At 37.8% G+C, this 23,080-nt stretch overlaps 1 protein-coding gene across 2 annotated transcripts in view; it reads right to left on the bottom strand.

Moving 5' to 3' along the window:
- myripb (myosin VIIA and Rab interacting protein b) overlaps nucleotides 1-23,080 on the bottom strand; it is a 146,199-nt gene that overhangs the window by 71,537 nt on the left and 51,582 nt on the right. For both annotated transcript variants that reach the window (XM_073863748.1, XM_073863749.1), the window contains exon 3: nucleotides 5,120-5,341. In XM_073863748.1, coding sequence (XP_073719849.1) covers nucleotides 5,120-5,341 — 222 coding nt within the window. The remainder of the gene's footprint in view (nucleotides 1-5,119; nucleotides 5,342-23,080) is intronic.

Below are 23,080 nucleotides of genomic sequence, written 5' to 3'. Positions count from 1 at the left end.
TTTCAATTCATCATAAGGGGAAACCTTAAGAAGCTTCTTAATAAAATGCATGAGTATGGTTTTGCAATTTCTAGGCAAAGGATGACTGCACTTCAGATGATAAAATATAACAGTTTTGATTTATTTTGAATTCTTTTAGTGACAACATAATTCCCACAGTTACATATTTATGTTATGCTATAGTTTGGATGAGTTTATTATTATTCTGTAATGTGGAAAAAATATATAAATAAAGAACGAAGGAGTATTTCAAAACTTTTAACCGATAGTGTATATTATCTACACAAGGTTGAAAACTGAGCCAAGTTGGACATTTTTGGTTTTTAAGGTGTAACCTGTTTGTCCTCATCTTTTATTGTAACCTTTAGAGCAACAGAAAGCACAATGTGCTATAACTCACACCACAAGGACCAGAAAGATCACAAAAACAACGTGAATTAAACAAATCAAAGTCAGGTGTGAAAAAGGCATGGGCTGCAAACAATTTCCTTATGATACAAGTGATGTGAAACAGACATAATGCCTCTATGGCGGAGACCACTATAAGGGCGTGACCATACTTGTAGTTCGGGTCTTTTGGTCCGGACCAAAAAAGAGAAAAAATTTTTAAGTCCTGGTTCACTTAGCGGTCACACTGGTCACTTTTATTAGCAAACACGTCCTAAAACCCCAGCTGCTACAGTAAAGATACAACAATGACAGACTCTGTGCTTCTCATTCAGGGCTGTGTCTATGCAAATAGGGGAGATTGTAACCACTGTTGGGCGGGGCTTTACCTTTTGATGATGTCATCATTGAGAAGAATCTCAATCCGTGTGTATTTTTCTGAGGGGTGACCCTACCAATCTTTCTGATGAAGCCAATACGAAAGTGACTTTAACTGCAATTCATCGACAGGCTCCAAAAGGGAGTCAACTCCTATAGACCCCTGTGTTAAAATGCCCAACTTTACAGCAGAAAATAACAGCCTGGTACAAAAAGTGTTTTGGGTATTTATAGCTAATTTTGCCCTTCATGAAGACAACTGTGAGGGGGTAAAAAATTTTTGTAAATTATATTAAGCCTTAAAGTTCTGCATAATTAAGGACGTGGCCACTTAAGAGATTGCTGTCACTAGAGTCGAACTAGGTGGGCGTTGTTTCAGCAACCAGCCACCTCAGTGTGACCCACGTCCCGCCTCTTTACCCATTTTCGGTTATCTGCGAGTGATGATTGGTGATGCGGGGGAAGATGGCTTCAAAAAAGCTCTTCACAAACCTATGGGTGACATCACGTACCCTACGTCCATATTTTACAGTCTATGGTTTCTTTACGCAGGTTTTGAATTATGCATATTATAAAAAAAGGAAGAAGTAGGCATATTTTTACCATGTTTAAACACATCATAAAAGTTCATTTTGCACAATATGTCCCATTTAATGCATGAATGTATATTTCTGGACTGCGTGTGCATACCCAATGACCCTACACTCTCCGAATAAAAGGTACAAAAGCCTTCACTGGGATGGTACACTTTTAAGCTTCTTATATCTACCAATTACATACAGATATGTATACAGTATGTACCTCTGAGGTACTAATATGGACTTTAAGATGTTTTTGAAAGAGTACCGCCCCATTGACAGTATCTTTGGATATAGCTCGGGTTCTGCCCTCAATAAAAGCCTTTGGGCCCTATTTTAACGGTCTGAAACGCAAGTGCGAAGCGCAAAGCGCAAGTGAATTTGTGGGCGGATCTTGGGCGCTGTTGCTATTTTCCTGGCGGGAGAAATAACTTGGTCTGAAGTAGCTTCATTATTCATAGGTGTGGTTTGGGCGTAACATCAAATAAACCAATCAGAACGTCATCCAACATTCCCTTTAAACGCAAGTGCGCAAGTTCCATGGCGGGTTGCTATTATTATGACGGATTTAACAGGCGCACGCCAGGAGCGGTTCACAGCCGAGGAGACCCACGTTCTTGTAAGAGCAGTCAAAGACAGAGAAGTTGTTTTGTATGGGGATGGGAGAAACCCGCCCAAATCAGCGTCGGTTAAACAGGCGTGGGAGGAAATATTCACAATTGTCTCATCAGCTGGCATCCCCATGACGTTGCACCGCAAGCGCTACAATGATGTCAGGAGACGGGGGAATCCCAAGCTTGCCAGCATAAATCAGGCACACCGTGTAACGGGAGGTGGATCTGCCTCTACATAGGACCTGACGCCAGCAGAGGACATCGCAGCGTCCACCCTCACCGCTTTCAGCCAAGAAACGCAAGCAGTCCAAGTACACTTACAAATCAAGTTCACATACATTAAGGTTTCTTATGAAAACATTTTAATAATTACTTACATAAAATAAATGTAATACAGCCACACAACAAACTTATGAAAATATTTTAATCGTTATTTGCATGAGAATTTTTTAACGCAGCCACACAAAATAAATAAAAACTATCACCACAATGCTCACCACAATGATTTCCCTTATCTCACGTGTTAATATTTTTCATTGTAACAATTTGGGATTTGCAAAAATAACTGTTGCATCTGTGTAGATTAGATAAGCAAAGTGTGTGCGCGTTGTGCATGCTATACATTATGGTCAAGCATGCGCCCTTAAAATAGCATAATGAACCACGCGCAACGCGCCACTGACTTTAGACTATTTTTTTTCCGGTCAGTGGCGCAATTGTTTTTTTAAACTGCAAAATAGCATCAGGGATGGTTTGCGCCAGGAACACGCCTCCTTTTTGCGCTGAACCGCCCAGAGAGCGCAAGTTCATTCCCTAGTTTGCCGACGTGCATTTGTGGAGGGAAAAATCCGCTGTGCGCCGGTGCAAAATACGAATGATACATGCGTCACTGACAAAGTCAATTGCGCTGGGTGCAAGATAGGGCCCTTTGTGTCAATGTGTCAAACTGCTTTAGATGTCACACAAGACCCATTTTACGTTCACACACCCATACAAACATTTCACATTTAATATGACATTGAATTCAAAGGGGAAACGCAGTAGTTTAATTTCACAGACGAATGTGCAGGTAACACTGACAGATATATTATAACTTGAATCTTTCTAGATGTTTGTTTTTCAGTTCCGGCTCTAAAGAGCTTTCTTGTGTCTTTCTCATACACCCGCCTACAGTATAGATGACTGGAGCAGACCTCAACCTATTACGCCTGTCAGGGCCCATCTGCACACGCACGCAACATTATTTCACCATCTGCGTGTTGAGCCATCCAAACCCTCGCGTCTGTGCTTCTGCGTGAAGCTGACAAGATACAGTGATACCTAGTGACACTGTAAAAAGAGAAATCTCTCTCGAAGCTTTCAAAACATAAACATGCACAAATACACAAACACAAGCATGTTTGTTTGAAAGACTAAATGCACTGTTTTGATGTGTTACTAAGTGTAAGTGTGGAGGCTTGTGACTGAGTCATGCTAATGAAAAGGCTGTGCAATTCAACAAATTCGTCTATAAAGAATCAACATTTCTTTAATTAGAAAAACACAATGAATATGCTATTAAAGGTTCCTGAGAAAAGCTTTTAAGACACTTTCCTTATCACGAACAGATGAGGTAATGATCATTACCGCAAATTAAAAAAAAATAAAAATGACTCAATAGGCCATCTTGCTACCTAACCATAATCATTTTGATTTTCCATGTTGGCGTAATCGATTTTGCATGTGGAAACATGGTGCTACATCTCCAAAAAATACTGCTTAGCAAGAGACAAGGGAAATCGTTATTGCTGATTCCCTGAAACGCATGCTGATATTTGGTAATATAAAATGGGCTTATTTTTCATACAGACATTTCATGAAGGAAACACGAAAGAAGAGAATTAATCCTGGTGGAGAATCTACGCCTCGGGCACAGCGAGAGCGGACGTGAGAGAGAAAGAAATGAGGAGAGAGACAGCAAATAAGAAAGTGAGAGACAGAGTAAGAAAGAAAGAGCAAAGGATGATGGGATACATTTTACTGATTGATTCAAACGCACGCCACTTTTCTCATTAGTATGCACTCGTGTGCACCAATAGTTCAACCGAATATGAAGGTTTTGCCAGATGTGTGCCAATCTGTCAAATATGTGATATAGTCCATTTTCATCGACCTACATTATCTAAAATCATCATATTTTTATATAAGATTTAGAAACACATCCGATTCAAGAATATTTGCACAAACAATATTCATAGATTTCTTTTTTTATATAAAAAAGCATGCAAACTTGACAGAATTTCCATTTGATGGTGAACAATCCCTTTAATTTACAGTATTTTACAGAATGCACATGAATATTATATATCATCAACATATGCCGCTGATATTTCCAATCTCTCTCTCTCCCTTGCATGCCACACACCCCATCAGATCTCCATAAGGTTGGGTGGGCACTCAGTCATGCAAAAGCCAGCGTTTATCAAACCAAACAGAGCTGAGATGTGTTATCTTTGCCAAAACATTTGACGCTATTGCCAAATCACACACAACTAAATCCCAGACAGCATGTAGACAATATTTCTTCACAGCTTTCCCAAACACTTTCAATTCACTCACTATACACTCATTCAACATTTTACCTTTTTTTATCATCTTACCATCTATCGTCACTCCTTTCACATTTATAGACTAAGTTAATTCACAAATTCATGTGGGAGTATTTTTGTTGTACAAGAATGATAGGTCAGCGTATGTGTGTGGTAAGGATTTGCCATAATGTATTCCCACAAGGATCTGAAATCACTTACATGGTTGGCACTTTGCTAGGAAATGGCTTGATGTTTACACTAAATATGTCTAAATAAAAAAACACACAAATGACTTGGTTTTGTAGTAGGTAGTAGTCAAAGTGAGCGTGTCCTTACCATAATAGAAAAACAATTTGTGTGTCTGTGCATTCAAATAATTTTACAGTCTTATTATTGTAAATGAATGCATGTATGTTTGCGTGCGTGTTTACATGTATACGTAAGCATGCATAATCTGTGTTTGTGTGTGTGTGTTACCACCATCTGTCCAGCTGTAATTGCATAACATTTGTAATCCCACGTGTCCATTTCCCAGCCCCTCCGACATTAACCGAAAATCTGTCTGTGTTTGTGTTTGGGTGAGGACACTTACCTGGTCTTCTCACAGGCGGCACAGACGTATCCCCTCTCGCTCTGGCTGTATGAGCGGCATGACTTGCAGACGTTATAGTGGCAGTCCAGACAAGGACGCTTGGGATTGAGCAGGAAGGTGAATGGAGAGCAGCAGCGGATGCAGCAGTGCTCGTTGAACTTGTGCTGCTTAGACAGGAGCAAACAGCGACTGCCCTCCTCCTCCAACTCATGCTTCATTTCACTACACAGAGAGAGAGAGAGAGAGAAAGAGAGAGAGAGGTGGGGTAAGAAGAGAGCGAATGAGACAGGGAGTGGGAGGGGATAAGGAGAAGGGAGTGGAAAGAGAGTGAGAGAGAGAATAAAGGAGTGAGGAAAGAGATGGTAAAAAGGTGAGCAAGTGCATGTGAAGGAGAAAAATTGATTCATGCAGAAAAATTGGAAATGCTCGGTGGAACAAAAATTAAAGGAGGAATAATTCAGTGTGTGACTTGAGGACACAGTTCAGGTCCTCATCTTTATATTTTCCCCCTTTGTATCTCTTCACACACACAAATACACATATACATACTGTAGAGTTCACCACTGTTTACTGTAATTCTTGCACTGTGAAAAATGTGCATTCTGTTGTAATTGTATACTTTTTTATACCACAGGGCTACTGAATGCCTTATTCTGATTGGTTGAGAAATATTCCACGGGTGTTGATTATTTTTCTGTAAAACGCACACCTAACCTGTCAAATGTCTTAAAATAACCACCAGAGCAATGTTTGTGGTAACCGTGATATAAGCAGAATAATTGACTCCCGTCATTTGAAAATAATGCATTATTTTCGAATAATTCAACGGCCCGTTGTCAATTATTCCTTATGTAACAGACCATTTTATCGGCATAGCAAATTAGGTGAAACGCTTAATTGAAAAAAGCTACATGAAGAGCTCAGATGCAAAAGCTGCTAAACACCACTTATGTCAAAAATGAGATAACGATATTAACCGAATGATCTCAGCATATATTATACGTTCATAGTTTCACTTCATATCTGCTTTGTCCAACCCAATCTCAAGGCATATCGTGGTATAGTCACAAAATATTTGATTTATTTATTCATGGACACGGTTGTCCTCTTTTTTTCGTGTCATAGAGCACAAATGTCTTTTTTGAGTCGCTCAGCACAAATTTTCTATAAATAGTTTTTGTGTCCCCAAGCACGACTTTCTTTTATGTAATGATTTGGTATCTCTTTTTTTACCATTGTCACTTGGGGTTGGGGTTAGAACGACTTTCTGTTACATTTCAGACATCCTAACCCAAATCTCAACTCTAGTTTAAAAATCTGAAGAATTTTTTTTTAGAAACCAATACATAAAAAGACATCTCAATCCAAGCTCCAAATCCAAAAAAAAAAATAAAAAAACCAATATATACGGGACACGAAAAAGACATTCGTGCTCGATGACACAAAATAGTTTCCATGAACATGAAAAAATAAATCAAATATTTTGTGACTATACCACAAAATGCCTTGAGGTAGGGTTGCTCTGTCAGCAAAGTCCTCTAAGTGTACGGAAGAAGAAATGGAAACGATGGCACGCATACGTCAGTTTTTTACCTGGTTAAAGGAGGTTTACAGAATATATTAGGACATTGCTCCAGGCCAGGGCCGGGTTTCACAAAAGCATGGTAAGTAGATCGTAAAAACAATCGTACGAATCATCTTTGAATTACGTCCGTTTCCCAAAAGCTTTGTAACTTAAGTAGCACTTGAAAATCATCGTAGTTTCATAAGTGCATCGTAAAACAACAGATTTACAAGGTCACCTGCAGGACAACCAGCAAATTGCACTCCTGCAATGACGATAATGTAATGTTTTAAATGTATATTTATTTATTGGGTTCTTCTTTGTTTATTTGTTTAAATTACTTTAATATAAATTCAAATGAGAAATCAAATTTAAATGACTGAACATAAATTAATAAAGAAGGAAAACGTATTTGGTACAATTTTGGTAAAAGTTGGTACTAGAGCCCTGCAAGCCCGTCGGGGCCCGACAGGCTAAGCCCATTTGGGCCAGACTCGGGCCGTTTTTTTTTTTTACAGACCGGGCTCGGGTCGGGCTCAGGCTTATTTTAGCGTGTGTGTGTGTTTTCGTGTATAGCAGAGACAGTGCGCATCTGAGAGTGCACATCCGAGAGAGAGAGAGAGCACGCATCAAAGAGCGCGTGCATCAGAGAGAGCTTAAAAGTGATTGATATTGGTCTCGGGTCGGGTTTGGGCTGAAAAATTTGCAGGCATTGTCGGGCTGGGGTTGGGTAGGGCTTGAACACTACGGGCCAGGGCCGGGTTAGGGCTGGAGTTTTTGGCCCGTGCAGGGCTCTAGTTGGTACTAGCAAATTGATAAATGGTTCATATCTATTGCTGCTTTAATTCATCAACAGTAAAAAAAAATTTTTGAAGGGAAATGGCATCTGATTAAAGAAACCAAATAAATATTTACTGTACAATGCAATAATCCATAATAATAAATAAATACAGATAATAAAAACAAATAATAATAATAAACTATAATATAAAATGCAGAAGGCGTTTCGCAGTGGGACGAGTCCTAACTAAATATATGAAAGAATATTTCATTATGCACAAATTATTAAAACATTAAAAAAGTCATTGAACAATAATGACAAATATTATAAAAAATATTAGTGCACATCAGCTGAAGATCATTAGCCTAAACAAGCTTCTGCTACAAATTCGAGTCATTCCTATTGGTGACATTTCAGCACTTGACAAACGGATAGCGACTCGTAAGTAGCACTTAAAACCCAGCTGCAAGCGATCGGTTTACGTGCATCTTTGAAAAACACACGTAAATGAACAACGAATGTTCGTTAAGTAGCTTGTAGAAAGCGCTCTTGTCCTAAGTTCAATTGTTGTCAGGAAACCCAGCCCAGATTGGGAATTTGGACAACATGAGGCTGGTGTTTACAAAAGGGCTATTGGTATAGTTGAAGCATTGAGAAACTAGTTTGGAAACAAACATTATTTTAGAAATGTTATTTGTTGGAGAAATTACACAATGCAGCTTTAAGTAACCTTAAATATTCCACAAAACGCTGAACTCAGTAAGCACAGCTTGCAGTAATCTGCACAAAACACCAATCATTCAAGGTGACCACCAGGTGACGCTGCCCTAAAAATACCCTTGAATTTAAAAATGGCAACACTCCATAATGATCATCATTCATTATTCCATGAGGATTTCTGAAACTCATAAACAAGAACTTCAATCCTGAATGCCGGTCGTAGGTTAGTCCGATGAGACAAACTTCCAGATGTATCGGGCTGACGGGAAGGTCAGATAGGAGCTACGCAGGCTGAAGGACGTACAGTAATCCTATGGTATGTTTACAGCTTGGAAACGTTCCCAAATATTTGGTACATCTGGCAACGTCATTAACTTTATCTAGCTGCATGGCAACAGTCAGTCAATGACAGCTGTGTTCTTGCTCACCAGCTGCACCCATTTAAGTCCATCAGTGAACCAGGTGGAAGTGGGATGTTTCGTTTTTAAGTTCAGAACATTAAATTGCACAATAAAGTGCCCAGTGCTCTACCATAAATACATTATTGTAAACCTGGTGCAGCATCTATATCAGTGGTTCTCAAACTGGGGGCCGGGGCCCCCAGGGGGGCCGCGAGATGGTGCCAGGGGGGCCCCAGTTTTATGACATTTTATAAAATAAATTAATTTATCATGAATTCTGTGCAATTAAACCTAAAAAAAAATAAGACTACTAACCAACAGCACTACTTCATATCATTTAATATGTTTTGTTTAATCAAAAGTTGAGTTTTAAAACAGTTTCTTGTCATACATTTTCTTTGGGGGGGCTGCGAAAAAATGCGCCGTACACAAGGGGGGCCGCACGCAGAAAAAGTTTGAGAACCACTGATCTATATGACACAGCAGACACAACAAAGCTACAACCTGCCATTCAGAAGCTACTGCTGCTGTCCATGGTGCTGAAATTCAGTATGGTACAGATTTAAGCTAAAGTATGTGAGCTTAAGCTATACATGGACACTCATAATATGATGTGAACAGGTGTGACCCTGTCTGTGAACTCCAGGCTAAAGTCTTATAATCTAACAATTATGAGATTAGGAGCATCAAAAACTGATTTCACATTGATTTCAATCTTTGACATGATCTTACTTAGTCGATATTAAAGATATCAAGGTTATATAATGTTCTTTGCACAAAGCAGTAAATGACAAAAATTACTTCAGGTGGGATTTTACAGACAGGGTCACATTATGTGCACAGTGGCATATTATAAATCAGGCATTAGAGTTTCAAACAGCATGGCCAAGACTACTGCTTTGGGTTTCAGGAAATGCATGAAGTGATTCAATTTAAATGCACCATTAGCTTTTTTATTATTAATAGTGTAATTCTGTTATACTATTATTTAAATCTATGGTGAACACATTAACATTTACAAACATCTACATACTGTATATATATCTGGCAGATGGTTTCATGCAAAGCAACTTGCAGTATTCATATGCATATACATTTTATCAACACACTCCTTGGAAATTAAACCCATGAGCATAGTGTTACTGCTCCTGCCATGCTCTACCAGTTGAGATACTGTCTGTCTTTTGAATATTTATGACTCCAGATGTTGAACCCCATGCAATTTCCTATTAGACCATAGACAAAAGGGAAACCACACTGGTCTAGAAGCACTTTCTGTTTTAGTGTACACTACACAAACATAACAACAAAATAAAAACCAACATACATTAGACTAGATAAAAATGTTAAACAAACACCTTTAAGACATATATGTGTACAGTATGTGAAAAATTTCTAGACCAGTGCTGTTTAGGTCTTGTAAAATACAAAGTATTTATATCCAATATACAGTATTTACAGTACTGTGAAAAAAGTCTTAGGCCACCATGCTTCCATTAGATGTGTTGTTTTTGCAGTTGTATAGTGATCATATATAATCATTTCTCAGTCTCTTTATTAGATTACAACCAGAAAATTCAGGAAATGTGTATATAGTATTAAAAACAGTATAAAAGTATAAGTGTCATTTAGGGTAAACTCCCCTTCCACTTGAGAAAAAGCAGGAAACTGCAGGATCTCTTAAACCTAAATGAAATTAAATCCTAATTTTCAATTCTAATCGAATGACCTTACTGCAAAAAATCACTTTCTCACTTAGTATTTTTGTCTTGTTTTCAGTAGAAATATCTAAAAATTCTTAAATTAAGATGCTTTTTCTTGATGTGCAAAATGACCTTAGTAAATAAGTCTAGCTTTAAGACAAACAATACACAATTCAAGTAAAACTGTCCCCAAAACAAGCAAAACCATCTGCCAATCGGGTGAGAAAAAAAATTGTGAAATAAGATTTCTTTTTTCTTAAACACTTAATTCAAGTACAATTTTCTCACCCCATTGCCAGATACTTTTGCCCGTTTCAAGCACAAATTCACTTAAATTGTATATTTTTTGTCTAAAACCTAGGATTATTTTCTTAGGTCATTTTGCTCATCAAGAAAATACATCTCGATTCAAGAATTTTTATATATTTCTACTGAAAACAAGACAAAAATACTAAGTAAGAAAGTCATTTTTTGCAGTGTTCAGTCTCCTCAAAAAAGCTCAAATGTGTTTCGTGCCAAGAGAGGTCACACTAAATACTGACTGATGCCTGAAGAAGACATTTAGATCTGAAAATTGTTTTGTTTTTAATTTTGTGTATATATTTAATGTATTTTCTGTTTGTATCTTAATAAAAAGAGTGACAGGGATTCGATTTTTTTAGAACGGCGCGGCGCTGTGCGGCGCTGAGCTGTGCGTCCGGTGTGCGACCCCCTTTAGACATTTGCACAGTACTGTATATGTACTGTATATGCGAAATAAAAAACTAAAAGATAAACAAAGATAAAGTTTTTCTAGACCAGTGTTGTTTTACTGTAGGTCTTGTAAAGTACAAAATATTCATACCCAATATATCTATTTAGCACACACACATTACCAGACTCTGAACAGTGCCTATACTGAATATAAATCTGTCAGTTTCAGAGAGTTTATTTGTCACCTAAAACTAAATTAGGTCATATGAAAGAACAGACCGAAAATAATGGCAGTGGGAAAGTAAATAATGAATGCATAAATGTAATTTAGCGTAGGCTATAATCTGAAAGCCAAAAAGAAACGTTTTAATCAAATTTAACATTGTTGAGACAAATTATTAGAAACCTCTAGGACAGTGTTTCTCAAACTTTTTCAGCCCAAGGACCACTTTATCTTCCAAATTTTTTCTGAGGACCACCTAACAGAATGCCACTCTAACACGCCCCCAAAACACAACAAAAAAGGAAAAATAAGCTAAATTTAAATTTAATATGCAACTGTTTCGAGTTAAAAACACATTTTTTAAACACAAATCATATGTTCAGAAATTATTATATGAATTTTATTTCATTTGAAAAAGTAAATGTGAAATGAGTTGCAGCTTAATATGAACAACAAACTGCACATGTGAAAAAAATCTGCAATTAAACATACTATAACAGCCTAGGTTCCACTTAATGTCATTCCAAAGAGCCATTAGTTTAAAACTGAGGTGGTGGGTATATGAAGTCTATGATTGTAACTATGGTAACAATAAAATGTTCCCCTTATCTCCAAAATCACTGAAATTACAGGGATTTTACACATGAAACAAAAACTAGTACATTACAAAACTAATAGATCTGTGGATTTTAGCTGCTTTCAGTTGACGCTTGATCTTTTCTTTTGAGTCCTCTTTGGTTTAGCCACCGATCCATTTTTACGTTATTTAAACAGAATGGCAAGAACTGATATATCACAGTTTCGCAAGTGCATTAAAAATCTACTTAAATAAGTGATGATTTTGTATAAAAACTTGCCTAGTTTAGGTCATGTTTTGGCGGAACACTGGGGGGGTTCGGACCACACTTTAAGAATTACTGCTCTAGGAAAACACTACATACAAGCATTTTACTTCAGCCCACTTTAACTTGACTGATTCAAGATCAGCTTGCAGTGCCTCAACCTGACCACCCTCGCACTTGATCTGAGACCTGCAGTGCAAAGAATGATCAAGGAACACATTTGATTGTTATTCTGCAAAGCATCTGTATTGGAATCCATTACAAACAGATTTGCATTCAGGATTAGAGAGTGGTTAGAGATATTGATCTGTTTTACTAAAGCACCAGGGTATAACACGCAATCTCATCTATTGAATCCATGTCAGCTAAGAGTGTTATTTACACAATGAGTACATTGGATATAACACATGGATACTAATGACTGTACAGATAAAAGTAATGCATAATGTGTATTACAAAATACCTTTAACTGTGTAAATGATTAAACAGACTAAAATAATAAATAAAATTAAAGAAATTACATTTTACAAGATTCAACATCACAAAGTGAAGTCACAGTGTTTGTTTTGTGCTCTGTTTTATGTCAAGTTATATTATACATGAATTAGTTACCAGCGCACCACACCAGACACGCATCATTTCCCCTTTTCTAATTCACTTCCTCTTTAACTGGTCAAAATGAAGGGTCTATTCACATACTGTATCATAACCCCCCCTCCCAATTATACTGGAGACATTGATCACTTCAATGAACATACAAATGGCACACCCCCTCTCTCTTCGCGACATTCAATTAATCAAAACATAAAAGAGCTCCATATACAGTTAAAATAATGTGTAAATGCCATTAACCATGAGGAAACCTGATTAATCTCTTTTCTCCTCATAGCTATGTTTAGTCATGCCCTGCAAGCCCTCCATAGGCATTTGTGTGTAAGTGGACAATCTCCTTTAACTTCATACTGAAAGATTTCATTTCTGCAGTATTTAAATATTTAAAATGTGTTTTATGTATTCCCACAGCATTGGCAAAGAAATGTCCATGGCATATTTCACTTCAAAACAAAGGGTCGAAAGATTTGTTGGTCATATATACAGTATGTCACTAAGCCACAAAGTCTTAATGGACCTAAACGTACAGTAGGATCTATTTTCGTCAAGCTATAAATTCTCAGTTTTCCTTGAATTTTGGGGTGAGATATGACCGGGACATGACGTGAGGTTCACTCTGCTATACCGGGTCGTAATAACTTACAACGCCCATCAATTTCGATCCATACACCACCAATGTGGTCAATCACAAAACTCATAACTCTTCACAACCCTTCAGAGACCAGGACCATGCAGAAGGAAGTTCAACCCACTGAAACAAACAGTAAAGCTGCTATTTGTTTGCGTCTGCATAAAGTCATAAAAAGCCTGCAAACTATCTGAGACAATAATACAAAATATTAGTTTAATGATTAACCCAAGATGTTAAAATATTGAATGGTTGAAAGTGATCCTGCATGCATCATCAGCTGAGACAACTAGAAAACTAAACATTTCTTGCTCATGAATCAAGCTTAATCAGGCCAGTCTGTTAATTTTGGTCACAGCAGGACAATACCAGAGGCTGTATATCCAAGCTATAAGCTGCAAAATTTACAGCACCTGTCCTTACAGGCTGCACACCTCTACTGTGCACACACACAATAATATCGACACTAGGAGCTGGCTCTCCACCCATCTTTGCTTTCATTAAGGCAGAAAGAAAAGCTTGACAGTCAGCACACACACACACACAAACATAGTAGACCTGCACCATGTTCTTTCACAAAAGCAGAAGAGCATGTCAGGGTCCTAAAACGTTATACGAAACTGCACATCTGCAATAATAGGAAAAACATTACGAAACACATTGCAAGTCCTTAAAATTGTATAAACCATGATATTGCCATGCTCTCTAAAAATGCATAGATATTTTCTAGGTTAATCTTAACTAGCGGTAGGGTTTGACCATATACAGTATTACCAAACCATTGATTGAAAAAACACAGCATTTTTCAGAGTGTGGTTTCCAAACAAGCAAACAAAATGGCAAACAATAGTCCCTTTCACACATACAGTCTTTACTGGTAAATTACTGGTAAATTGCAGTTAACATGTCATGTGTGAACAGAACCTTTCCGGTAAATCCGTGCTGCCAATTTACCAGTAAGACATGTTGTAAGATTCCCAGTAATTTACCGGTAAGCGCTATGTGTGAACACAAAAATACACATTACCGGCATTTAGAACGGACGACGTCAGACCGCGCTGACAGCTTCGGGCCAATCATAACGTTTTAATACAGATGATGCGTTTAGCCCCGCACTGTTTACAGACGTATCCACACACATGCTGTTTGAAAGTCGAGCACACCTGAAGTTTACGTCCACATTTCTTCACCAAAGTTGTTTAAAACAACTTACCATTTACTTGCAGAATTTCCGACGTCCTCAGCACACCCTCTGTGAAGCCTAATATGCAAACAGTACTGTTGTTTAAGACGCATTTTCCGGTTTGACGTCGCCTAATGCAATGTTGTTTGGGCACGAGCAACTTCGCGACTGTCAGAGTTTACCACAGACGTGAAGACAACAAAAAAAGGACCGTGGATATGAACGACGTGGATTGTTTACAAATGCAAAACTGAGCTCGCTGCGGGCCACAGGTAACTTCCGCTTTCTCACCGAATTTACCGGTATTTTGATACTGATGTGTGAATGATGTCTTACTGGTAAAAAGACGGAACGTCACAGCGTGTGTGAACAACACAATTTTGTATTTACTGGTAAATTCATTCTGGTAAATTCATGGTAATTTACTGGAATTACTGTGTGAAAGAGGCTATGTAATACTATATTTTTGGGTATGATAATTGCATGATTACTATGTTGTTTATCAATGTTTGGTAGCATTTTACTTTATAGTCCTGTTCTACGTGTACATACTACATACAGTAGGGGAGAGCGGGGCACAACCTAACGCTTTTTGGTTTTGTGTTATTAATCAAAAATTGAGTTTGATTTATTATATTTTTACACAAGCAACACACTTGAACATTTGAACTTTATATTACTTACCATTCTTGGACAATTACACCAAACATAACAGAAGTGCAAACGTTACAACTTACCCCATAGGTGGGGTTAATTGTAACAGGCAGGGTGTTAGTTGTAACAGTTGCTAAAAATTAAGTTGGCAGGCAAATATTTCAATACTATTTTGTCTATATACTTGAAGTGGATATTGTTTATATATCTGTCTATAATAGAAAGGTATCTGCACTATTCATCCCTCATCTAACCATAGTTCAATTATAAATGGATACATATGTGAGAAAAAGCAGCACAATTATGACAAAACACTTTTTTTATATGTGACCCAGTCTGTAAAAACCATACTTAACCTCAAATTCTGAGACAATGAAAATCAAAGTCTGATTTTAGGCATTAATTTCATTATGATTTCAATCTTTGACATGACCTTATTCAATCAATATTAAAGATATGAACAAAAACATTTTGACAGAATTTTTGATAAGACAGGCACATTTATTTTGTTGGCAGCCATCAATCATTCATGTGTAGCCTATTTACAGTAAAACAACGGCAAGAATTACGCTAACGTTAGCAGTTTTCATATCGTAAGTGTTGAGGGGTTAGTTGTAACACAGCGTTACAATTAACCCCGCTTGGTGAAAATATTTTCAAGCCTACCAAAAAAGTTGCTAAGAGCTGCAGACATATTTCAAAATGATGCTATGTTTAAGTCAATAAGAAACTGATTAATATGACATAGCATTGGATTTGGTATCTTACACAGCCAGCTCAGAAACCGAAAAAAAAAAAAAAACATATGATGAAAAAAATTACTTACATGCAACCAAAACATTATACCATTACATAAATTTGCGGGAGACGATCTTTTGGCAGTGTGAAAACATTACGGGAAAAACAGCTCGCTCAACCCTGTGCAACAATGTAAATGGTCCGTGTTACAACTAACCCAGCGTTAAATTTTGACCCACGCACCCCTACAGTACTGTGTAAATTAACCTAACCCATATTAAGTACATTCTGTTATCATTTGTGCATTATGGGAAAATATTTTGAGGAATGTTTGTAATCAAACTGATCAGAGGCCCCATTGACTTCCATAGTATCCGTTATTCCTACTATGGAGTTAATAGGGCCTCTGATCGGTTTGGTTACAAACATTGCTCAAAATATCTTCCTTTGTGTTCATCATAACAAATAGATTTATACAGGTTTGTAACAACATGAAATTGAGTAAATGATGACAGAAATAGCATTTTTGGGTGAACTATCCCTTTAAGTACTAAATACACAGCATACTGTAAAATAAATTGCAACCCAAATCTTTTTTGAATTTTGTTTCTCTTTTTGTTAAAATGTTTGTGTCTTATGAAAATATGTTGTTTGTTTGTTTGTTTAGAAAACACGACACCGGAAATGGCCCCTGTGAGGAGGAATGTGACATGATCAATAATGTATTTACGATCTGACAAGTCCTCACTCACAGCTGTGTATGTGTGTGTGAGAGAGAGAGAGATGGTGGTATACCAGTGACTCATTAGACTGTCCTTTGGAATGCTATAAATAATTCATTCATTCATTATTTCATTCATCTAATTATAGACCAAATGCCGGAGCCGTTTACCCTGCGTGTGACATTGTGCTCGTTTATTGTATGTGTATGAATGTGCATTTGAGTGGCAGGACAAGATTTTAAGCCGTAAAGTGCACTAAAACCCTAGAGCGTTCGGGAACATTAAATTGGGTTCTTGTCTACACAGGCAGATCAGAGAAAAGAACAGAACTATGGGGATAAATATCATTCAAATCCCAGTGACACTGAGCTCACCAGACTCTGTGACATGGTGCAGACACGATCCACATCTCACTGGTTTGTTATTTTTGCAATATGACAGGGAAAGAATGAGATCTCAGTCAGCTGTGGTGTATTCGTCTCTACAGGGACACATATCCTCAACCCTAGGAACTTAAAGAGACAGTTCACCCAAAAATTATTTATTATTCGCTCACACCCTTGTTGTATGAAACCCCTGTGATTTTCTTTTTTAGGCTGAACACAAAAAGAGATGATTTTATGAATTTCCTCACTCATGTATGTAATATGATGACGGCATTTATTGTTGTAAGAAGAATACTGTGACAATGTTCGGGAGCTTATGAAGAGACATTGAACAATACATTGTATACCATTGCTACTCAGTTAATGTTTTTGATTATTTGTTACAGAGCATATAACCTACCGGGTTGGCTAGATTTCATTTTGAGAGGCATAACAAGTCGATCACTGAATGGCAGGCTTCTCTTCTCATTGCGCAATCATAAATCTTCCTCTCGGGTGTCGGCTAGCTGCCCTGCCCTCAAGACTTCACTGAGACTAACAGAGATAGTTCAGCTCACACTCTTAAAAATAAAGGGATAGTTTACCCAAAAATGAAAATTTGATGTTTGTATACTCACCCTCAGGCCATCCAATATATTGGTGACACATTGTCTTTAGTAGAAAAATAAAGAAGATATTTTGCAGAAACCGCAGTGCTCTGTGATTCATATAATGCAAGTAATGCAACGGTTTCCGCCACTTTGAGATTTCAAAAGCATATACATCCAATACAAAAGTAATTCCCACGACTCCTGGTGAAGCTGACTCCTGGTGAAGCTGACATCTTGTGAAACCAATCGATCGGTTTTTGCAAGAAATTCTACACTATTTACAACATTATTAGCATTAATGCAGAGCCTTTGCTAAACATGAGCATGATCTTCTTCTTGTGGTGTTTGGTGGCGGTTTACCCTCCCGCTTTTTACTATTTCATTAGTGCCTGACACAATCACCTACCCATCGCTACTGATTTTATTAAAAAATTATACATGAAGAGCTAATATGTAAAAGCTGCTAGCGCTATCTCCGTCAAAAATGACATAATGATAACCAAATACTCTCGGCACAAATTATATGTTCACTAGGGTTATGCTGATAGACAATTGATATTGAAGATCGTCAGACATATTGCTAAAAGCAGGCTTTCATGACGAAAGTTATTATTATTATCATCGTAGTTTTACATTAACATGCGCATTGCGTGCTTTTCCTCGCATGAGAGGGTTTGTGGGCTTCACTTTGTGCAAGAGAGCTTGTAATGCGCGCAGATTCCTTCTCGCACGCAAGTGGACTCAATGCGCGCATCTTGGACTCCTTCTAGCACCTGAACCTGTTATATGCGCGTCTCTGACATTTCCTTGCACTAGAGAGGTTGTTATGTGCGCAGAGGGTTAAAACCAGCGAGTGTGTTGTTCCCACACCCTGGCACGCAGGAAATTTTGGAGCGCCTAGACTTTATGATGTGGATAGATTAATGGCATCGGTTTTAAATGGTTGAGGTTATGACAGTGTTGCCATTGCTTCTTTTTGTCCACCAATCAAGTGACTTGTCATAAGTAAAAATGAACAAATAAATAAATAAATAAATGAGTAAACTACTGCCCCCCCATACTATCGTGTATCGGCGATTTCACAGGCTGACGATAGGACGATCTCTAAAACCCAACACTAATTCGAAAACTTCCGCTTCAAATCAACTTAATCCCGGCCTCAGGCAATTCAGAAATTCCGCTTTGTTCTCAGAATTTGTTAAACCCCATGTTGACTTTTCAGCAAAGTGCTCAAAGTGCACAGAAGACAAATGTGAGTGAATCACATTCAAACTTGTGTCCCTTGTGAGTACTTGAATACAACCTGAATGTGGCAGCAATATGCATCACAGCACCCCCTAATGTGTGGTTCGGTTTCTTCAGTTTTATATTATGACTTTTATCATTTGCAATGTTTCTATTTCCATCTTTAGTGACTTTGCAACTGTTTACTACAGTATGTCTTGTCCAAAAAGAGTTGAGTTTTTTAGAAATAGAGGTTTTTGCCAAATAAGCTTGCATGCACTTAGAGGGTTTTGCAGCGAAAAATAAAGATTTTTCAATATGACTAAAGTGACATTTGAGAAAACAAGGCATTTCAATTACTGACTAATTACCTTTTCATTACCATTAAAGTGACAAAACTGAACCTAAACATAAGAGCCCAATATAAAATGCTCATTTACAAGAAAAAATGTCAGATGAGTTTTGCATTTGAACTCTTTACATTTGAATGTCCTGTCATGATGAGGCCTTGACTATATATACAGTATATAATATAAACTCGATCTAAACATGATGTCAAAGCTGACTCTGGGGTCTACATATCAAGCACAGTAGGGTTTCCCTATACTTTAAACAAAAATAAAAGTCACTTTTGGGCAATAAGAACAGAGCACAGAGTACAATTTTTACTTTCTATTTTATGTGTCTCTAGTGATTCTGTATCTAATGCTAAATCTGTCATCCTCTAACCCATGAATGCACTGAACTTTACTAAAATATTCATAGGCCAATTTCAATATTAATTTCTTGGTATGTTTTAAGAGTCTGAACCCTGTGCCCAGGGTGTGCAATAATTGAAGACTACAGAAATCAGTTGAGTAAAAAGGGAGCGATTTACAGTTAATATTCACTGAGTGGGATCACGGGCTTTTCAGTTACAACTTATCGTACTTTAATTGCAGTCCAAGGTTTTTGTGTACACATAAATAGATACAAAATTATAAATATTTGATGACAAAATGCCCCTTAAAGAGGGGACAGGATATTAACATTCATAATTTATAATATATAACACAAACTAACATAAACATTTGAAAACAATGTTAAAAACGAATGCATTATGTGGTAGTGATGATATCAGACATGTCCATTAAAGAAGGAAAAATGACTTCGCTTAACTTGCTCTGATTGGCCTTACGTAATTCAGTCCTAATGAATCCACTCTCAGCAAAAGTAATTTAACTTCTGCAAGCACAAGAAGGCTGATAAGACCTAATCGAAAAATTTTTCTTCTTAAAGAAACTCTGTGGGTAGTGCATCCGAGGTGGGCCAGCCAACCGTGCAATTTGCATGTGAAAAAATTGTTTCATTCGAAAATTGGATGAGATATTATTTAGAAAATGAAGAAAATGTTTTGGATTGATGCATACTATGTGAGCAACTTAAGCCCTTTTCACACAGACATTTCGGAAAATACACAGAAAATGCACCCTGGATTTTTCCGGGATGGTTTGATTTTTTGTTCATTCACACTGCCAATGCTTTTCCCGTCATGGACCTGCATGAAATCACCGTGCTGTCACTCTCCTGCTGCGCTGTACTGCGAGCTTCAGCTCATGCCGAGCAAGGAGACGCGCGTCCCCTGCCCAACATACAGTACAACATACAGTAAGTGCAGCCTATTGTTGTATAAACGCCATTTTAAGTTTTTTAAGGCGGAGTAATAAATAGTGTATTTTGCATTTTGGGCAAAAGATCGGATTCATATCCGTTTTGCCAAGACGCATTTATGTGGCCAAATGTAAATCGAACAGTTTAAACAAATCAGATAGCTATCCGATCAGAAAAAACACATGAAGTGCCAGGTGTAAAAAGGCGCGATCTTTAAAACAGACACGGACATGCAGCAGCTTGCCATAGAAGTTGCGGAAGGGCGCCACTTGGTGGATAATAGCGGTATTGCGGAAAGCCGGAAATACTCGTCATTGGCAGGGAAGCGTTTTCTCTTGATTGACGAGATATCTCGTCAATGGCGGCGAAAGAGTTAATGATCTCCGCTTCACCGCGGTAATTGACGGGCTAACTTACCTGATACCTGCTTCAGTCCAGTTTGCTGACATTTCTCGTCATGAATGTTGATCTGCATGTAAATCCTTCATTTTAAAGAGTTGAACCAACTTCATGTTGCCATGGCACGTGCGTCATTGTTTATGCATCTCATTTATCATTTCCTGATAACTGCTTCAATCTAGTTTGCGACATTTCTCGTGGTGAATGTTAATCCGCATGTAAATCTCTTGTTTTAAAGAGCTGAACCATAACTTTTGTTGTGATGACACGCGCGTTCTCACTACGACACGCCCATTACGGCATTGTTTCGACTTCTTGGGTTTTCCGGGTATCTTACTGGGTCCTCTTTCCGATCCCAGAAGATTTACAGTATGGGACGTGTTTGCGTTCACACAGAAGCTTGTCTGGCAATTTTACAGGTATTTTCTGGGACCAAAGGTCTGTGTGAATGGGGTTTTAGTGACCATGAATCATAAAGTACTGTATTAACAGTTTATGCTTAACAGTTGCAAAAATATTCAAGAAGTGTTTGTCAATGCATATGCAAAGACTTATCTGTGCATAAAAGACAGTAAGATACTACAATGAGAATTTGTCCAGAGGAAAACCCAACACATACAAGCAAATGCCACATACTCATATTTAAAGTAAATAAAATCCAATAAGTGGACACAGTTGCCATCGCCTTCAGGAATTACACCCCCGTCAAACCATCACCAGCCTCAATAAAAATGTAATAAATCAAACCCCAGGACACCATCAACATCTTTCTGTAAAACACAAGTTCATGAGATTTCAAACCCTTGAGCTGAAACGAAGATGAGAGAAAAAGTGTGAGGAGGTGAGGGGGAAGGAAAGAGCAGTGTTACTAAAGCAGCTGTCATATATCTCAGTGTGTGAAGAGAAGATGAGATCTCTGGAGGAGAAAGTGATGTTCTTGCACGGCGGGGTGCAGCTCTGCACAGTAACTTTAGCCCCACCCCGACCCACTCATCTCTGATTACATCCAGGATAATTCTCTCTTTCCTCTCCTGCTTGTTTTGTGCTTCCTGTTTACCCATTTATCTTTTCAAAAGCTTAAATACCTGTATTTTACTCTTGCTGGGACTGTGCATGCATACACCAATGTGCATGTGACTGGGCTTTCTGTTGTTGCAGACTATTTGTTAGGACAAATGTGTCAAAGCACTATTGAATTTTCAGAAATGCACAGCTAACCTTGCTACAAATATACTGTGCTACCTATGACTGGTTTTGTGGTCCAGGGTCACAAATATCTAGCTTACGTTTTGGTTAACCAGTATGATGTGCGACCTGTTAATGCTCAACATAAGAAAGCAGGCTTCTACTAAAGGCATGCACATTCATTGACCTCTGCACAAGTACACAATTTGTTGATTAAGGTTTTTGAAGGCAACATCAATTCCTAGATAAATATGTTTACATATCCTAGGATGCATGGAAATGGAGTGCAATGTTGGAATTTCAAGATTAATGGTGATGCTGAGCATTCAGCCACACACACACACAAATGCAAACTATATATATGCATCAGCGCACAGTAAAGTGGTAATCCTAATGCACTCCCATTCACCACTCGTTCAAGCCTCTCTCTCTTTCTCTCCTCATACACATCTGCCTCCACTTTCAGCAGCTTGTCTCTTAAATTGGATTAACAGTGTGGAGGTCATAAAGAGCAGGAACTGCAGGGTAGAAGTTTCGGAGTCCCAGAGGAGCCGAGCCGGACCACAAATTGGGACTTTATTTAACCAGCCGTTTGGCATTTAAATGGAATGGCCAATGCAGGCACAATGCTGTTTACAACTGAATGTAAAATGCATATGAAATGCATCTCCTGTGAACATTTGTAATCAGATTTCCTTAATGGTCCCTGTTAGGTGACTACATTACTTACTACATTAGTGCATTAGTTCATGTTGATAAAGCCCAAAATGCTTCCAAATATACTTTTTATAATTTTCTGATTTTCTGATCAAATGTGCAGTCATATCTAACTGATTCTTCAGGAAAACTATGTCGCTTATTGTGATACTTCATTTTAGTTAATGCATTTACTAAAGTTAAAGAGCACATATTTCATTGCTAAAAATGTGTATTTGGTATAATACAAATTGTTCGCATGGTTTATGGTTCAAAAAACACATTATTTTCCATTTTTGTAGCTCCAGATTTCCTGAAAATCCTGAACAATTTCCTCCATTATGCAAGTGTTTTAGTTTTATGCCCA

This window comes from Misgurnus anguillicaudatus, chromosome 25, assembly GCF_027580225.2.
Source record: "Misgurnus anguillicaudatus chromosome 25, ASM2758022v2, whole genome shotgun sequence".
Taxonomy (NCBI): domain Eukaryota; kingdom Metazoa; phylum Chordata; class Actinopteri; order Cypriniformes; family Cobitidae; genus Misgurnus; species Misgurnus anguillicaudatus.
This window is presented reverse-complemented; position numbering and strand designations above follow the sequence as displayed.